Source organism: Fulmarus glacialis, unplaced genomic scaffold (genome assembly GCF_000690835.1).
Source record: "Fulmarus glacialis isolate BGI_N327 unplaced genomic scaffold, ASM69083v1 scaffold37347, whole genome shotgun sequence".
Taxonomy (NCBI): Eukaryota; Metazoa; Chordata; class Aves; order Procellariiformes; family Procellariidae; genus Fulmarus; species Fulmarus glacialis.
In genome coordinates, this window is record NW_009225740.1 from 227 (window position 1) to 20,786 (window position 20,560).

The 20,560-nt window shown below is 34.0% G+C and overlaps 1 protein-coding gene across 1 annotated transcript; it reads left to right on the forward strand.

Moving 5' to 3' along the window:
- The first annotated feature begins 4,298 nt into the window (after positions 1-4,298).
- Positions 4,299-20,219, forward strand: PHF6 (PHD finger protein 6). Its single transcript, XM_009582576.1, has 7 exons — positions 4,299-4,476; positions 4,679-4,780; positions 8,270-8,403; positions 8,716-8,759; positions 18,365-18,528; positions 18,707-18,850; positions 20,094-20,219. Exons 1-7 carry the CDS (start codon positions 4,339-4,341, stop codon positions 20,217-20,219), a joined length of 852 nt encoding a protein of 283 aa, XP_009580871.1. The 5' UTR covers positions 4,299-4,338.
- The last annotated feature ends 341 nt before the right edge of the window (positions 20,220-20,560 follow it).

A 20,560-nucleotide genomic window follows, 5' to 3' on the forward strand; every position in this document is an offset into this window, starting at 1 on the left:
TTTTTTAAGGAAGTTACATGGATAAGTTCCTATCCTACTCTTTATAGTGGCTGTAGGATGCTGTGTGAACGTAACTCTTGGATAAAGATTTCCATGGGACTTGTGACTTTGGGTTCTCAACTGCAGACACCTACAGGATACCTCCCTTCTTCCCAGCTTCACTTCCCCTTCTCCAAAATAGTGCCCCCAATAATGGGTGATTGGCTCTAGAAAGTAGAAAGCACTTGAAAGTTTCTTGAATAGAGAATCTGGTATCTCTAGTGAGCGTCTTGAAAAATTCAATGCAAGTATTTTCTGTAGCTTTTCCTGAGAGTCCAAATCACTTCAGCATGTCCAATGAAATTTTACAAAGCTTGTATACTTCTCTTGTAGGTTTTCCTTGGGTGTCTGAAATTTTCTTGATGTATAAATTTAAATCCTAAAAATTTTTTTGTATAATTTTGTAATCATACAGGCCGCACAGCAAAACAAACTTTACATGATAGGGTATAGCATATAGATCTCTGTCCTTTGTTGGAAATACAAGTGGGGCCTTAACTCCTATAAACAGGCAGTAGCTTTTGAAACATATTCAGGCAATAAATAGAAATTAGAATCCAGGTTACTTTCCGTTCTTCGGTGCTGAACAATGTCTCATGCACAGAGAGCGTCCTTCTCTGCCTGAGAGTCATTGAGCTTGCACTATTCTTTTACATTTGAAAATCTGTTATCTAGAAGAACTCAGTAAAATAGTATGCAAGCCATATGTCTTTGTAAAACATGCTGCTTTAGAGATAAAATAAAGGTGCTGTTAGGGGAAGCACCATGTTGAATACTTGAGTGGACATTAAGAAACATGAATGCAAATGAACCAAAATTACTGAGTGAAGAATCACTGAATGAGTTTCTTTCTTTGTGATTTTAGGGTAGATGTAACTTTTCATTTTTTAGATCAAGCCTGTGGAAAACATATCTATATATAATAATCTGTGTTTCGTAGTACATGTGTTCCATTTTGGTAGAGAGAGTGCATAATCTAGTGATTCCATAGTACATCGCTTTCTGTGATCCAACCTATAAGACTTTCTCTGACAAAGCTGACAAGCAAGATTCTGTCAACAGTATATTTAAACACTATTTTATAAGTCTTATTCATTTGTTAGCTTTTTAAACGTGGAAAACAGAAATATTGAGCTGTTTTTAAGTTGCATTATTTTTCTTATTCCAATGAAATGTAGCTTGATACTTGGCAAACTGGATTAGTTGCTTTTGGGTGATTTAACTCAAGAGATGAAAACAGAATTTTGAGTGTTTGCGTTCAGAATTCTGGGTCTGTGATATAGCTGCGTAACTTGGTTCGACTTTTTCAGAAAATGGGTATTTTTAAATGGACAGGATAAGAAGTGCATTTTGGCATAAAGAAAAGTGATCCCAGGGTAGTGTTTTCTCACATTTATGAGAAAGCAAACATAATTTAGGGAGAGGTCTACAGACGAAATGCCTCTGAAATATTTCTCATGCTCAGTTTTTTTTTTCCTGCAGTCTTTAGAAATGTATAAATAGTGTTAATGCCTAGTGATACAGAAAACACAAATGCAAAGAACGCACACAGGATTGGAAAGAAAACTTTTAGATATCCTTGTAAAATGCTTTCAGAGTAATTTAATCTGATGGTGAAAAGAATGTGAATTTACATTCTGGTGTACCCTGATGCTTTTTGGTCTGTTTGCGTTTCGAATAATTTTTCAAGTGTTAAATTATTTATAATTTAATAAGTATTCCAAAACATAGTATATGCTAATTTTTTTTTTTTTTGTAATAACATCAACATCCATGCATCATCAAGTAAATATTGGCATTATTTTTAACTTCCCTGTGAGCCTTAAAAAAATCTGATTATGCAAAAGTACTTCAAGAAGTTAGGTTACATCAGGCTCTAGTTTTGCTGTAATGACGTGCCTTCTCGTGTCTGCTAGTGCACTGGAAGGCATAAAGCTGTGAGAAGATTCTTTATAATCTTGTTTCTTGGAAAGTTACTATTCTTATAAATAAAAAATGATGAGAGCCACTTAATAAATTTTTATGTGTTCTATAAATTATTTGCATTTTCTAAAATATGAATTTGCTTGTTAAATTGAAGGATAGCTATTTTTTATAGTAGTAATTCTTATTCCTGTAAGTCAGTAGAACCTGCACATGTGTTCAAGGAAATCCCTGATCTTCCTTTTAAGAAGTACTATCATTGTGGTCAATAAAGCGATAATATAACCTGAATATAAAATGAAACAGGTAGATCCAAATGAATGTGTATGTGTATATAAAATTATTTATGCCAAAGCAGAACTTCTTGCATTTTAAATTATTTTGTTAACATATTTCTAACCCATCACTGTGTGATTTATATTGAGCTATTGAATGTGACCTGAGAACAAGAAATCTTTGTGATATTATTTCCGACTTGTCTTTTGTAGGTCTTTTTCCTGCTTCCAAATTTTTTTTTTTAAAGTTTAAAAAAAAAATTTTAAAAACCCCACATTTGAAAATCTGTGTATCTTTCCTTCAGAAACCATTCCTTCTTTCTACTCAGAAGGGATTACAGAATGGTCTTGTTTTGTTTTTTCTTTAGAAGAATACAGTATAGTAATTCTTTTGTGTTTAACACTTAAGAACTCCCTATTGCCACTGCAAAAGGGTGTGACTAGTTTATCCAGATTGGCACATTTTTTGTGCAAATCAGCAAGATCTGAAATCTATGCATTCTTCTTATGAGTATGCGTCACTGGCTAGTAAACTGCTTTCCAGTTATAAAAGAAAGCAAATGAAGCTGTTGATAAAGCAAAGGCAATAGATACAGGACGGACACGTTTTGATGCAGGAGTTTCGTAGCAAACATTGCAAGACAGACAGTTAAAACAGTCTGTGAAAATCTGTTGAAACAGAAAGTGAGAATCTAAAAGGATTGTCTTTTAGTAGTAGTATATGCCGACAGAAACTTAATGACATGCCTCTGCTTTTGATTAGAAAAATAGTGAGTGATACTGGTATTATGAGAGTCTGACAGCACTGAGAAGCAGGCAGGTTTGCCTATGCAAATTTCAAAAAATAGTTGTGCATTTTCGTGCAGGTCGCCATTGTAGCACAGTCCAGATGTATTGCAACTCTGCTATTCTTATGGCTGGATTTTATATTTTTTTCCAACAGAAATATTAAACTATATGGTGGCTTTTCTTATTTAGGTGAGTCCAATATAGGCAAAGGCTGAGGAGGATGCTTTTATTGCAGTTGTGGCCAATTCTGACAGTAAGGCTCAAATCTCCAGAGTAAAAAGCTGTAAGCAAGTCTATTTGAAGAGGACGATATTTTCTTTCTTGAGAGACATAGAAACAAATGAACACAAACTACTTAATACTGGGCCAAGAAGCACGTACACTTGTTAGGTATTTTCACTTTTGAACTTGCAGTATCTGCCTGATTAGGGGATTGGGACCTCAATGTTGTATTTTAAAATGTGTTGCTGGTAACACATGAAAAGTTTGTGATTCATGTTGAGTTTAATTTTAAGTTACTTTTCTTAGATGAGAATAGCAGCTCTCATGCACTTACTGAAAACTAATATGGTACTGCTGAATTAACTGTGGGTCTTGAAAAGGTTTCCATTGCAGCGAGTTAGCCATAGATCCTTCTAAAATTTTGGTCCTAATGCTGTTTGACTAGCCACAGTGTATCTGTGAAATACCTAACATGGTAACGTTTTATCTTCTCATCTCTGCCCTCATCTGAGAGTAGTTACTCATCTGCCTGCTACTTTGTGAGCTTTTACACTCAAAACCTGTTCTGAGTGCTATGCTGGACTCTTGGGTTTTTCTTTGGTTCTGTTTTTGAAGAAGTTCAGTAGCATGAATTTTATTGCATGCACAGGTAGTGCATTTTCTACAGATTCCTTTGCCATAATAAATAACCATAAGAATGGGATGAAAGACTTGCAGTAACTTTTTCCTCTAATGATTGCTGTACTTGTATTTTCCGTTTATTTCTTATTTTCCCTGTAAGTTTTATATTGGTATCCAAAGTTTTATATTAATGTTCAAACTTTTCTGCCTAAAGAACTAATTCTGCTTGCTGATACAATTTCATTAAAAGTTGGCAAAATACTGCCTCTGTTGGGTGCATGTTTATTTGGATATATTGTAGTAGTGTAAAGAAAAGGGTAAAAAGGGACAGATCATTTTCAAGCAATCAATATTATATTTATAAAACTGTAAGTTAAATTGCCTTTTGTTGATGTTAACATGCTGATTGCACCTTTTTTTTCTGTAGCGTTGAGAGGATTGAGGTGGCATTCTAAGGTCATTTAAAATCATGACAAGCTCAGTTGGACAGAAAAAAGTCTCTTCAAGACAAAGGAAGTGTGGTTTTTGTAGATCTAATAAAGATAATGAATGTGGACAATTATTGATGTCAGAAAACCAGAAGGTGGCAGCACATCACAAATGTATGGTAAGTAACCCATAGAAAAAAGGAAAGGAATGTAGTGAGCTAGTAAAAGACTACAAACGAATGAAAAATTCAACCAGCTGTGGCATTGGCACAAATGATTAATCACTGTAATTTGAAATTTTGTGGGTTTCATATATATAAATGTTCTACATCACTTATGCCCTTAAAACTTAACAAATAAGTTTTGTTTTTATAATTTTAGCTGTTCTCATCTGCACTGGTATCTTCACACACTGATAATGAGAGTCTTGGTGGATTCTCTATTGAAGATATTCAGAAAGAAATAAAGAGAGGCACTAAACTGGTAAGTCTCTATTTTTGGTTCTTGGAAATGGATACTTTCTTACCTTCTATAAAGTTTACCATGAAATTGTATATATGTATTTCTTTTTTTTAAAGTGCTACCTTTGTGTGAGCTCTAAGGTAACGGACAACTTATAGAAGAAGATGTTGAAGTAAAACTGGTCTCAGATTTACGAAAAGAAAACCTCAGTACATATGATTGTACTTAAATTGAAATGAAATTTAAATGTCAGTTAACAAACCCTTGAAGTGCCTTTAGGAAAGGATAAAAAGTAGCTTGTTTATTTCAGCCAAGTTCTGCTCTCATGTAAACATGTTGTTTTAAGAATTGTAGCTTAATCATGGAATTATTAAAAAATAAATCCAGAATTATTATTTTTACAGTCACTTTTCTCCTCACAGAAGCAAATGTAGATGGTTGTAGCAGATATGCGTTTTTTCCAAGTAAATTTGAAAATTCATTTACAGAATATGCCCATTTTTCTTTTTCATGGACTGCATATAAACAATAGCATTTTCTAAATTTATGTTTCTAATCCAGTAATTTCTATTTAATATTTTCTGTTAGATTTCAGAAAGAAACCCACATTCTAGGGACCTGGAGAGGGTATTATTGTGCCTTTACCAGTATTTGGTTTTGCTGCCAAAATCTGGTTTTAACTACCAAAGGTACTTTTATTGCTTCCTTTTATATTGATTTAATAGATGATTCTCTGAATATAGACGTCTTATGAGGTATGTGGGTACAATAGTGATTACAGCTCTACCAAATTCGTGAGAATTGAGCAGCAATGATTTTTTTTTAATTCCCGAAAAGCTAATTCAGGATTTTTTTTTTTTTTTTTATTTAGAACTAGTTGTTTTTCACTTGGGGAAATGAGTGAGGCTTTTTAAAAATCTTTTTAACAAACGATCAATTCACTCCTCGCATTAAAAATTTTCAGCTTAGTTGTTTAAAGCACCCTTATGTATTTACCAATTCTTGGGCTACTAAGAGTAGTCCGAAGAATTATTGTAGAACCACAATTATATAATAATAGTCTAATATTTCATCCAGGGTTTCATTTGAATCTTTTCCAACGCAGGGAACTTTATTTGCTCTAATTAGCTGAAGCATAAAGAAATAACTATTCACAAGCCATTCAAGTTGTGATTAGGAATTTCCAAAGAACATGGTAGTAAATGGATCATAAAGAAACTTTTTGATTCTTGGGTCTCTTCAATGTTTTTTGAAGGTTATTCCTTTTTATGTCACTGGTGGTTTCTGTCTTTCTGCTTCTGAGTTTCTTTATGTTCCTTCGCTGATGCAACAGCTGGGTATATTCTTGGAGCTCACTAGCTGTACGTATCAGGCACTTTGTTTAGCTTTTTGCAGAAAACTTGGATCTGGTTAACCTAGTAGATTCATAGTCCTGAGATGTTTCCTGTTTGGAGAGAATTTACATGATAATTTTAGATCTCTACTTAGGTGCCTTATCTCTGTCCGTAGCTGTCAGAAAACTACAGCTCTGAATCACTCTCCGGAGGAATCTGTCTTTCTCCATTGATTTGTATAGGAAGCTTAAAGCTAAATGTTTATAGTTAGCCCAAATTACCCCCTCTAAAGTCTGCTTTCTGTTCTAGCCTGTTCTTTTATGTGGGAACACATTGAGCAAAAATATCTCAGTGCAGTGCACTGGGTTAAGTAATCATATTGATAGCTTGGACTAAATTTGTCTGCTGACAGATTTTACGTAGTTGCTCTCCTTCAGGAGGTGCTGACCGGGTATGCACTGAAAATTGAGGCCTATTCATTACTGAAGTGATAATGACTGACATGTAGAGCCTTTTTGATGGTAATATATATTTCTGTCTGAGAAAAGTTTGTAGGTTCAAACCTTAATAGGCCAGTCATAAAAAGTTGTGAAGTCTAAACATTTGGGAGTACAAGGCACTGATATCATGATTATTTCTGTTAGCTGTGCATGGGAGGATTTTTTTTAAAGAGCTTACCTATTTTGCAGCTTGTCAAACTTCACATATACCTGATATAACTTGGGAATTAATTAATCTGTTGACAGTGACCATTTGGACAGCAGGACTTGTACCAATGGAATAAATATTTTATTACTGTCAGGAAACGTAAACCAATAAATCAATACAAAAAATTCCTATGATCTGTTTTGTTCATACAGATACATCATAGTGTTCATGAAAAGAAAGTTTTCTTTTAGTCATTTCTGGCTCTAAAAATCCTGAAGTACTGACTAAAATGGATTGGATGGATATAATTTCAACCTAGGCTTTTATAAAGAGCTTTGATCGGCCATTATTATGTATTAAGCCATAACATATAACAAATTTATGAGATAAAATACCCATACAAATTAGATGACAACTAGGGAATGGTATATAACTATACCATTTCAGAGCTTGCAGAGGAGTAAATGGAGATGATCCAAGGCTTTGACATTCTTACTGTTCAGTTAACTTTGTTAAAATTGAAAAACAGGATGATGATACATAACTCTGGTGATATATTTATTTGGTATATTTGAAACTAACAAGAACTTGAGTGAGCTAGTGCGGTGGGCCGAAAGTGTATTCCACAAAGATATATTTAAGGAATATCGTACATTGCACGCTTATCGTTATGAATTTGCAATTAATCTTTAGGGGGGGTGGGCAAAGTGCAGGATACAAACAAAAAGCTCCAATTGTCTTGTGAGGGGAGTTTAATGGGAAATTCTGAGATTTTTGGGCAATATTATGTTGGTAGAAAATAGTATAGAGAAAAATATTGTTATAATATCAATTACTTCCTTTCCTAACATAGTATGAGAAGAGCAGTGAACAATTTAGAAGCATGATAGTTGTTGTGTCCTAAGCAATGATGAGTCTAATATGAGAAGAATGAATTATTGGGAAAGAAGAGTAAAGCAACAGGCTCCCATTTAACCTTTTCTGCAATATAAGTATGAAGAGCAAAATTTAGTATAATTGAAATAAATTCATTGTATTTAACAAATATTTCACTAAATTCAGTGTTTTGGAAATAACTTAAGGAAATAATTGTATAGAAAAAAGAGGTATAGTTAGCTGCTGAGGCTAGCGTAAATTTGCAGATAATCAGTATTTCTGACTCTGCAAGGTTCATTGCCAAATGGCTGTCTTTTTCTTTTTCTCCAACCTTCAGACTATCCTTGGGAGTGGTATATTTAGGTAAATAACTGTGGCACTTTCATCAAACACATGATATTCCACAAAAGTAAATTACTTATTTTCTTCATTGAATTAATAATCAATGTATGATGGTTATTGTATTGTTGCATAATTGCAACAAATTTCTCCTTGATTTTAAAATAAATTATGAAAAATACCTGAGAGCAGGAAGAGTAATGCCAAGTGCATAACTCAATTTATTTTGTCACCAGGAGGGGTAACTATTATTTTTAAACTCAGAAACACTAAGCCAACAGTAACATGAATTGTGCTTTCTTTTTCTTTACAGATGTGCTCTTTATGCCATTGTCCTGGAGCGACCATTGGCTGTGATGTGAAAACATGTCACAAGACATATCACTACTACTGTGCTTTGCATGATAAAGCACAGATAAGAGAGAAACCCTCACAAGGCATTTACATGTAACTATTATTTATTTCTATGTTTATTTTTGTATTTATATTTCACATTCTTTGTTTAAAAAAAAAACAACAACAACAAAGCAAAACAAAAAACCACTTTTGGAATCTAAACAAAACTTGCAAAAAAATTCTAATGATGATTGTGGCATTCAAAATAGTGATGTGCTAGAAAAGCATATTTTCACTGCAAGATTTGTATATCAGTGAGTCTTACAAGTGGGAGAAAAATGTACTGGCATTTAAATTTAAAAGATGAGTAAATAATCTGTGAATCGTGACTGACTTGACAGTTTTCAACTACTTTGTTTATAGGATTTTATGTCGAAAACACAAGAAAACTACGCATAACTCTGAAGGTAAAATTATTCAATATAAATTTTTCCCATTGTAGAAAGATACTTTGGTTAAATTTAATTTTTTTGGAGAATATAAATGTTTTCAGTAAAAATTAGAACTACATTTTTTTGAGAAACAATGAGTTTGGAAGCCCATCTGATTTCTGTATTTTCTCTAAAAATTATTGTTTGAGGTGGAGAAAAACCAAAACAAATTTTAGGATGTTCGAAAGATTTGATGTTCTGTCAAAACAAAGTTTCGGTAGAAGTAATGCATTCCCTTCTGGGAAGAAGCTGGCTTATATTTGTAGTTAAATATTCACAATATTAACATCTAAAATATTTTGTCAGGTAACAGCTGATTTTTGCTATTGCTAATGTTCCTAAATATTCACTATTCCTAAATATTCCTTTTTTGAACTATTAAATAGAGTTTAACTCTTCAAATAAGAAGGACCCAGTAGTAAATGAAAAGGTTTGTGATCAGATCACTTGTAGATATATTTCTGAGTAATTTTGATAAACAAAAAAAGCTATATGGATGCATTCGTAAAAGCTGTGCATCTTTGCAGAGGAGAGTAGTGAAATGCGCGAGGGGTGATATGCCACAAACGTAGATAAATCATGTGGTCTGTTAAAATTCCAAACTAGTTGTGCTGTTGTGTATTTATGCAGGTATTTTTCCTTTTTCCTGTTTTCTACTGTATCTGAATTTGGGTAGGCGAACAGTTGTTAGTCGCATCAGATTTAACTAATGAGGAGTACGTGACTCTTTATTTAGTGAAGATCAAATTTCATAAATTACTTCAGTTTCTTTCTGCCAAATGTATTTTTAAGCTCATATACTACTATTTATGCTATGAGTAGTAGATATATTAATGGTAAGGTTTGGATGTTACTTCAATGTTCAGAAAGATATTGAAGACAGTAGAAAATCCCAAGTGAAAACTGGTTTTTTTTCAGTCTATTCAAATAATTATTGTCGTATGCTTTGTATAAAACACACTCTGGTTTTGCTATTACTAGGTTTAAACAAGAAAAGCAGTATACGTGTAATATTAATTCTCCAAAGAGACAGGGCCACATTATCTTGTAGTTTGGCTCTCTGTTTCTTTGTTTTGGGGGTTGTTTTGCTTGTTAGCAGAAACAGAATATGAAAGACATTTGAGTCCAGAGAGAAGTTAATCTCTTTGACTGTATTTAAACATAATCTTCTATACTTATTCACAAATGGCTCAGTGACATCTATTTGACATCTATTGAAAAATGCCTCCAATTCTGCATGGAACCCAATGCCAATGGACGACTTTTTCTGCTTGGAATTCCTTGCAGGATCTGAACTTGTGCTTTTCTTTAAGAGTTTTCAGAAACCATTATCTCCAATCCTATGATGTCATTCTCTGACAGCAAAGGCTTTTAAATTTTATGTGGATATATTTGTCTGAGAAGACATGGGAAAAATTACTAGAGGCATAGTGGCTTTTTTCTTAAATGTTGATGATGGCAGTTTATTAAAACATTAAACTAGACTCATCCAAAGAGACTTCTAGATTGAGGGTAGGAGAAGGAGGAGTAAACAACATCATTCAGAAAAACCAAGGCCAAAGAACCCAATAGTATCTTACTTAGCATTTAACTTTGCACTATTTTTTTTTTGTTTAAAATATTTAGTTCTGTTATGCTTTACACTTCTGGAAATATGTGTAGCTATACTTCACATTTTTGTTTTCTGGGTTTTGTTTAATATTTGACTGAAATTTTACCCAGTGCTCTCTCCCAAAGAATATGTTCTCTTTTTAGTCTATACAGTTTTGGGAACTATACCCATAGAATATTATTACTTACAGTTATGGATTTGATAATGCCAGAAGATGGGGCTCTTTTGTGATAGACCTTCTTTAAACCAAAGAAAGTAAAAATTCATATTGCATCTGTCTTATGGAAATGACTTAGAGCATTTTATAGCAATGGTATTTTGCTGCACTGAAAACTAATTACGTTTAGAAGACAGAAATATACTGTGGTTTTCAGAGTTCAAGAAGGGGCTTTGAAGGGTTTGTTTCTTAATATTTAAATGCTGAAATTTGCTCAGTGAAATGGTAACTGGAAGATATTGGATGGTGAGATTAAGCTTTATATATGTATTTTGTTGGTTTATTTTTTGAGAAAAATGTGAATATCAAAGAGGAATTCAAATGTGAAAGAATGGTGGTGTGTGAAACCAGAAAGGACTTGCAGAGAAGAGTGACTAGACTAGCTAGGGATACTAGATGCTAACATAATGACTTTTTTTGTTCTCTTGTTTTTGTTTCATTTTCATGAGTTCTTGCTCTCAGCAGTGTTTTCATACCAGAATAGTTAAAGCTCATCTGTGGTTATGTCACTCAATGTAGGTGACAGAGGCACTGGAATTATCCATCCTTTTTGATGGAAACTTATTGCTTCTGCTCTGGGATGCTGGTTTTTTTTTTTTTCTTGGTCAGTGTAGAATATCTGGGGTTTTATCCTTTGTTCTCTGTATCCAGATTTAATTGTTGCAGTCCAAATGTTTTTATTATGTCATGTGTATTAGTGGATGTTGGAAGAGTTTTTAGGAGTGTTTGGTTTGGTGCAGTCAGAACAGTTTATTTTTTGCAGGCAGTACTGCTGCATAATAGTGAGATTTTTCCTTTCCTTCCCTAGAAAATAGATGCTTTTGGGGGCATACTTGTTCAAGTCTGAGATCTGGTTAATCTACCTTTTGTTAGAAGGTCTAGTTTAAAAAGAATATCTGTTAACCATTTAGTAACAGTTAAAGAAAATTTCTTGAGGCTGCATGGAAATATGGTTGAAGGACTTATGTTGAAATTGAAGTTACCCAGTTAAAACCTAATAAGAAAGACCTCTTAGATGTTATTTATTGCTGTCACGAAGTTCAAGTGGTGTGAGAATTCATCAGACTAAGTATCTCTACTCATCAAGACAAAATTAATGAGTGAGGAGTTGCTGAACTCCCTTCTGTTTTCTCTGAATATAAAAATATGAAACATGGCAGCAAAGTATCGTGCTCTTAAATTCATTATCTGTTTCAGCAGATTGTTGGGTTTGTCTAATTTATCTGTATGGCCTAGCCTTCAGGTGTCATAGAATAGGATAATTGTATTTCTCCTATATTTCCTTTGTGTATATGTATTTCAGAGTGATTATTCTGTGCTGTGTTCCCACTAACTGGAAAAAGGACAGTAAACATGAGGTTCTCTTACACTTTGTACTAGGCTGTGGCTGTGAGGTCAACAGATTTGAAGACACCTGCTCAGAGGAGCAGACCAAGTTACTGAAAGCTTCATGTCTAGATTTTTGTCTTGCTAGTTACAAATCTAACACAATAATCTGACCTGAACTTCAAGTAATAGTTTAACTCATAATTTAGGCAAGCTGTCTAAGTTTTCAGTATCTAATACGTTACAGGAATTAGTGCCAGTGCTTTCAAACTATCACAGCTAACTATTAGTTGAATTACTGTTCAGTTTGATACAATTGCATTTATTCTTTTTGAAGAATAGAGTGTTGTTGAACTAAGGTTTTGGAGCTGTTTGTTAGAATTTATTCCAATATACTGGAAATAATTGTTGAAAAATCTAAAATCTAAAATCTTTCAGTTCCCTGCAGGTGGGGCTGCCCTGGCCCCTGTGTTGAATTTAAAACAAATTCAGCTGATCAGGAATAGTTTAATATAAACTAAGATAAAAATGTAATTTCATTCTTCTGTAACATAGTAGTAAAACAAAGAATAATAAAGACAGCCATGTGACTATCTATAGTTAATGTTTAAAACAGATGCTTGGGAACTGTGGGGTCAGAAAATAGTGTCCATAATTCCTATTGTAGCTGTACTCAAAGCCTCAGGGAATTATGTTTCCACAATGGAAATAAGGACATTCCCTGTCTCAGCATCCTTTTCATGTTATTCTAAAGATCAAACACGAAATTTATGCTTTTCATACTGCTCAGTAAGTTGAGTCAGGATGATATTTCTCTGTGAGGCCTATTTAGAGATGCTGCAATCTATATCAAACCGAGTACTTTTTTCAAAGCGCTGTGTAAGCCAGACACTGGCAGAAAAAACATCCGAAACTTTCTGGCATTATAGTTAGGTAATATCCTGATTCATCTTTGGATTCTTTAATCAGTTTTTGTTCATAGTTGCATTTTCTGTAACACTGTTCACAGCTGCTGTGTAAGCCAGACACTGGCAGGAAAAACATCCAAAACTTTCTGGCATTATAGTTAGGTAATATCCTGATTCATCTTTGGATTCTTTAATCAGTTTTTGTTCATAGTTGCATTTTCTGTAACACTGTTCACAGCATAAGCTTGCCTAACATTGTATGCATTAATGCAGTCAGGTATAAAAGTTTCCGTAACATTGCAGTTCGGTGTCGTTTCAGTTCTGCTGGTGGATGGTAGCAAATTCTTCCTAGGCTCTGCTAACTCAGCCTTCTTGTTGCCTGTCTTATGGAGAATGCTGCTGTGAATGTGGCTTCAAATGTATACCTAGTGTTACGACAAAAACAATTGGTCCAGACAGTAAGTTAGCAATCTCCTATGCAGTCCATTATAGACAATGAGGTATTTTGCAGAAACATCACAATGGTGTTTTCTTATGGAAAATGCACAGCTAATGGAAAAGGAAAAAATGTAAAAATAATGTGGTGAATGGTTTGTCCTATCTGAGGAGCTGTCCTGTGGTGTTTACATTATAATTCTCCTTCCTATCTAGGCAAGATGTTATACAAATAGAAACTTGGTGAGGCAACTCATACTTAACAGGTTTATCATACCACTTGTCATAAGCTTTCTGATTATGCAGATAAGCTAAGTGTATTGTCTGTCTTCAGTCTTTGCCAATGATTGTTTGCTTGAAGAAGCATTTAGATTGTGTGGCTATGAAGGACTATTCTATTCATTTTCTATGTTAAATGTACTTAATTAAAGAAATAATCTCAAGTACTTCGTAACATAGATACTATTCAGTCAAAAATAGCTTTTGGACAAGAGTCATCAGTTCCTCAAGGTATTGGAAAACATATTAGTGATGGGACCTAAGGGGTAATTTAATTTTTTTCCTCTCCACTCCTACTTTCTCCAGTTTAGATATGTTTCATGTAACTTAGTCTTTTTCCATTAAAAAAAAAACAAAAAAAAAACAAACAAAAAAAACCCTAAAAATTGTATTCAGCATTTTGATTGTTAAGTTCTCATCATTTGCTGATAAAAGCTACTATTATTTCATGATCGGTTTACCTGATTCTGTATTTGCTTGCAAGGGTTTTTATGCAAATCTCTGGTTCTCGTTAATGCTTATAGATGCATTCACATTTTTATTATTGACTACTGGGACAATAAGGTTTTCCGGGTTTTTTGACATTTCTTTTCAATTTAAAATAATTATGTTGCCACTTATGGTTCATTGAGTTTCAGCCGTATTTTAAGGACATCTTACTTTAACATGCTATAGTACTTTCTTCTTTCTCTGTTACATGCAGTTTCTCTTCTAAAAAGTAAGGTTGATTTTTGTTCTTTGTAATTTCTAGAGTTTCTCTTTTATCCCAAATGCACTGTAAAGCTTTAAATACATATGTGTGATTTCAGATTTACATAACAGCATGTCTAAGCCACTTCCACATTCTACATTTTGGCTTCTTTTTATGTATAGTCCTACTTGCAAATATATTTTGCCAGTCAGTTTTGTTTATTATCTTGCTCATACAGACTTAGCCCCCTTTGCTTCTGGCTCACTTAGTCTATTGTTTAAGGTAATGTAGGAGGTGGATACAGAGAGCAGTATTAGCCTTTATTATACACATCCTCTTTTTATTTGTTCTTTCACAACCTTTAAATCACTTAATTCTTTTATTACTTTGCTTTTACCTAGCTTTTGGAAAAGGGTGATTACATGTGTATTTCAAGCTGATGCAATATAGAATAGATCCGTGATATCTCAACCTCTTCTCTGCCAAGCCTTATTTTAAACAGCCAAACATCTTGATCCTTTTTCCTTCTAGTCATGATCAAAGGAGAATTTTTAGATTTCTCTCTGAAGCTGAGTCTCCCTGTTAACAGTTTATGTAATACAGCATTTTGCTAGTCTTCTTTTTGTGGTACTTTGTACTGCTCATGGATTTCTAAAATGCAAATTTGGGGCTTGTTGCTGCTCATCTTTTCGCTCATCACGAATTTAAAATATCGTGTTCTTAGGTGCTTTTTAAAATGTAGAATATTTCCTCTTGATTTCTACCCCCACCCCTCCTTCTCAGACTGTATTGGGTGTTAGGCTTGTTTTTTCAGATATAGCATTTAGGGACTTCTGAAGAAAGTTCATAAGATACCTCCTTTGAAGACTTCAGATAAAGTTATGTTGAGAATATTGTGATGATTTTAAAAATCAATGCAGTAATGGGATATGGGATGGGGGGTAGTTGAAGAATATCTAGGGAATCTCAGGGGATTCAGAGTATGGGTGATATCCATGATAAAACGTCATCTGGTCAGGGAGGAGTTGAACAACTTTTTGTGTTTTCCTTAGTTCAAGCTGACATGAGAAGTTGGAAACACCCAACCATCAGATGCCAGGGAAACAGGGTAAGCTGGCAGTGGGCTTGAGGGGAGGGATAGGGCACAAACCAAATTGTATATTAAACAGTAAAGACCATCCAAGGCAGGTGTGTTTTAAAGCTGGTTACAATCTCTTTCTTCCTGTACTGTTACGCTAGTTCATAGCGCTGTTAAAAATGAGAGAAACTTTAATGTTTTGAGGAATCAGTCTTGCAGATAGATGTGGTAGAGCAGATCCTCACATCTCGGTGATGTTAATCTGTAGGTCCATATCACTTGTAGTAGGAAACATAAATCTGCAAGGAATTTTATTTTAATGAAGGGGTCATGTAGCATCTAGATTTCAATAAACTCTGAACTTTTTTGGAAGTACTAGTTTTGAGCACAGAAAAGGGGTTCTGCTTTAGGAAAGCTGTGCAATCTTGATGTTTTTTTATCTTACACTGAAACCATCTTTTAAAAATACAGCATTTTTCTTTTCAAATCTTAAATATTCTAATAACTGTAGACTAAAAAATAACACTTAAGGACTTATTCTGTAAGGAGGCTGTGACATTTCTTATAAAAAGTTGGTTTTCATAATATGTGCTTGGTTTTTAGTAATTATGATTCACTTCCAGTTTTGAAAGCGTGACTGTAGAGAGTTCAGGATATGCTTTAATGTTATTTAGAAAATAAGGGTGGACTAAGAGGTGGAAAGCATTATGGTTGACAGAATTGATAAGGAGCTTTGTAAAAAATAAGGAATGTTGGTGAATGGACTGCATTTTGCTTCATCAAATACAGTAGGGAAATCCGTGGAATGATTTTGGAAGGAATATTTTTAACTTCTTACTGATGTTATTTAAAGGGTCATGAATTCAATAGTCACATTTTTGTAAGACTTTTTTTCCCTAGAATAACCATCTGTGATTTCTGTAAATGTAAAAGTACAGATGAAGATTCACAAATTTCTTTTAATACATTGGTGGTGAGCTCATATGATGAGGGACAAGATAAAAGAGAATTCTTTTCTTTGGAAGAGGTTTTGAGGTTGTAACAAAATTTGCTATATGCAGTCTGAGAGGTACGATATCTAAATTGCATAATCTTGCTTGGGGAATTCAGCAAGTAGCGATAAACGAAAAATAATGTTAGATAGTAAATTCTGGGAAGAAAATGTAAAATGTATTGTTTCATTAGATAATCCATGTCATCATGTATTTTATTTTATTTTTTCAGAGTAAAATAAATGGTGCTTTTGTCATCTAATTAGAAAAGAATAGTATATATATTAAAGCATAGGAATGTTGTGGTAGATAGACTGATGTATTTTAGTAGCAACTTGGGAATATCTGTATATAGCTGAATAATCTGTCAATTTAGGACAAAATAATTTGCAGATTTGTATTAATTCTCAAATTTTTGCCTCCTTCTAAGAATACAACAGACTAAAACGTTGGGGGAATTATGTTTCAGTATAACCTGTTGTGATGCATTTGGATTAGTTTTCTGTCCTTCGTTAATAAATGTGTAAGAAGCTGTAGCTTTCTCAAGGATTAGCGACAGATATGATAGACTAAGCTTAATAGGATACACTTGTATGCAAGGCCTCGGGCCAGTAGTTGAGTTGTCATCTACTCCAAGTTGATGGTTGTGGAATATGTTCAAGTCTTTTGACTTCAAACTTCTGTGCAGTTGAGTCGCTATTAATCATGAGATAGAAATGTGATTTGATTTTTATGTGATAATAGATAAGAAAGATGAGTTCTGGCGAAGCAGCATTTAGTCTCAAAATAAGATGTCCTGTCTGGATACTGAGACCACGATATAATGGCGATAAGTGCCATAGCAATGCTTAAATAATAATAATAGTGCCACAGCAATTAAGGGGCCCATTAATGTGTAAAGTAGATGTTCCAAATCTTCTGATTAGGATTTCCTTCCATTTCGGGGCTCATACTGATGTTTGTGGTTTGGGTTTTGAGAAGCAAGTTCTTCAGCAGTGTGTGTGCATGTTTCTTTACACAAGTCTGCTGAAATATCTTTGCAGTTTGAGCAGGGGTGGGTGTTACATATTAAAAAAGAAAGATGCTCCTGTGAGCAGCTGATGATCAGGAAAGTTCTTAGCGGCTGAATAGAGCTGGTTATTCAATATCAGATATAACTTAACTAGATCATATCAGAAGCAATCTTAAGTTTGCAGAATTGATCTGTATTACTGTAGAGCTTTGAGTAACCAAAGGGCAGTCTGCTAGAATACTGGACCACAGTTCTATGTAGCATTCAGCAGTAGAGCTGACATTTTCAAAGGAACTTGTCAGACCTCTTTGGTATATCTGTATTAAAAATACATGTTCTTATATTCTTAATGGTCTGTAAATACTTTATCTGGGATATTGTCAGTGTGGATGATTTTCTGTAAACTGGTGGCTGCTTTTAGCTGTGATGTAAAAATATACTGTAACGAAAATTAAATTTTTAGATTTGTTTCATGGAGGCAAAATACATTTCAGTTTTAAAACTTGATGTTAATGTTATAGCCAAAATGGATGAATTTTTTTCTTAAGTCAAAAGGCATCAATTGATAAAGCAAGGAGGGAGGTGTTATTTAGAAACACTGGCATAATATCAAGGGCAATTTACATTGGAGTTATGCATCTTAAAAAAATAAATTAAAAGCTTATTTCATGGTTGAAAACATTTTCTGGTTTCAGTGTAGTTTAAATGAGTCCTATTTTCAGTGGAGGTGAATATATGTATCTGAGGACACATTTTGGGTCTGAAAGTCGAAGTTGTAAGAAATGCTAAACCTTCATATATTGTGTTATAAAGTTGCAAAGCTGTGTGATATGTATAAAGAAGTAAATAATGTTTGCAGGATCTGCAGTTGCATGTTTGTAATAAATGGGAAAAAGTTGCTATTTTTATTTCTGACCAAAATACAGAAAATACAGGTTATGTTTTTTCTTGTCTGTTTTTGGTTGGTTGGTTTGTTTTGCGTAAAATTTTTGAGAATGTTATTTGATTATGTTTTCTAACTTCTAAAGCAGATTTAGAAGAAAGTATCAATGAACACGAGTTGGAGCCTTCACCTCCCAAAGGAAAAAGGAGGGGTCGTAAGGGAAAGCCAAGAAAAACAAATTTAAAAGGGCAATCAGAAGACACTAGATCTACGTCCTCACATGGCACAGATGAAATAGAAAGCAGTTCCTATGTAAGCAGTAAATATGCTAAACTTCTTAGAAGACAGAATTGCATATTTCTTCTCTGCAAATACAATTTTAATTAAAATTTGCATTTGTCTGAGCCTCCAGCTGGTGGCCACAGGCTTTTAAAATTACAACCTTATTTGTAACCCAGCAGTATATTTTAGTAAAATGTTTTTCTTTCAGAGAGACAGGTCTCCCCACAGAAGCAGCCCCAGTGATACAAAACCTAAATGTGGATTCTGTCATGCAGGTGAAGAAGAAAATGAAGCTAGAGGAAAGCTTCATATATTTAATGCCAAAAAGGCTGCAGCACACTATAAGTGCATGGTGAGTAACAGTATTGTTAACCAGTGTTATGTGAATTTTCTCTGAATTGCTATTTTAGATTTTAATACAGTACCCTCACATGTAATTATGCATGAGTATTGTCTGTGTGCTGATGATCTCTTTAAGCGCTGAAGTGTTGCGAAGTGAGCAATTCATTTATTTTCACTGCGGGCAACATGGATAAAAGTTGGCTACGTGCTAAGAGATGGAATTAGCTCAGGGAGACTCTTTAGCTTATTAAAAATGCTCCCTTAGCATCTAAATGCATACACAATATTTAAAAAGGAAAACAGAAAACACTTTTAACTAAAAGAATCCACTCCAAAAATAAAATACCTTTACTCCAGACATTCAGACAAAATCCGGGAAGAATCCACAAACTTCATGAATTTTCTGACCAGTGGATTCAGGCTGTGTGACTCAAGTAAAGTGGGACATGGAAGTTCTAGAAAACCCTTGCCTTTAGATGATCACATTTATAGACCTGCCAGCCTGAAAAGAATCCGCTAATTTTGATGAACATGAGCAAATAGTGCTATCCTTCATATAACTTGTTCTATGCGTGAGGTAGGGCTTTGAGTAACAAAGCTCAGTGGTTCCTGTTGTACCTCAAAATGAATAAATAGTCCAGACAATCTGTGGAGTATTTATTAAGTGTCTTCCTATACCTAGGCTCACTAAACAGAGAGCTGGTGTATGCCAGCAGCCTTGAGTCTTAGAGTATTCTTCGCTACTTTGTGTACCTGACCTTCAGTTTTAAGACAGTTTAAACTGAATATATCGGGATGATGATAATAGAGATGGTACTTACGTGCTCCGTTGTCATCCCTCAGGGCTTTTCAGGTATGTTGACATCAGCTGTGCCATGAATCTGAATTATATATATCTATCAGAGGGAAGGAAATGGAATATTCCTAAAAAGTTCAGTGGTGTAATTTAATAATATTGCCCATTTATTACTTTGTGTTTTCATCATGTCATTATTTCTTGTCTACTCCTTTGTCTTTTAAAATACATTGCTCCAAGGCAATAAACGTAATTAAAGCAGTCAGGTGGGTACCAGAAGGAATACTCATCATTAATTACTCAGTTAGCATGGTTTTTTTTTCCCTGGTTTGTTGGTAAAGCACATGCTGTCTGAGATCACAGAAGGGGATGTTCAATACTCAGTTATTCCTGCACGTAAAAAAAGTTTCTAATCATGTTGGTGACCTGAAATTATTTTGACTTGCTTGTTTTACAGTTGTTCTCTTCTGGCACTGTCCAGCTAACAACAACTTCAAGGGCAGAGTTTGGTGATTTTGATATCAAAACTGTACTTCAAGAAATCAAGAGAGGAAAAAGAATGGTATGTATCTGCAGAATGTGATGAACATGTTATAGTTCTGCCTCCTTCCTTTTGTGAAACAATCTTTTCCATCTGTTTCTAAACACAAAGATTAAATGTATTGTTACTTTTGGGACAGGTAGCCAGATAGGAATCACCTTAAAAATTAGTGGTGTTTGGGCATGTAGTCTTTAGGGTTCCTTATGACAGTGTGCATAGTAAATTATTATTAGCCTTCCTGTAAGTATAAGAGAGTAACAGCTTTGGATCCTGTGTTACTAAAAGCACACTGTGTAAAACTACAAATAAACTTAGAGAATATGTTCTTGCAGTGACGTGTTTCCAACTGTTTTGATGTTTTAATATGAAAATCATAGAATCAT

Excerpts from the sequence above, each read along its gene's own strand:
- PHF6 (XM_009582576.1), top strand. The coding sequence starts at position 4,339 with ATGACAAGCTCAGTTGGACAGAAAAAAGTCTCTTCAAGACAAAGGAAG. Across the intron at positions 4,477-4,678 it reads CAGCACATCACAAATGTATG|CTGTTCTCATCTGCACTGGT; the intron begins GTAAGTAACCCA and ends TTATAATTTTAG. Across the intron at positions 18,851-20,093 it reads CAGCACACTATAAGTGCATG|TTGTTCTCTTCTGGCACTGT; the intron begins GTGAGTAACAGT and ends CTTGTTTTACAG.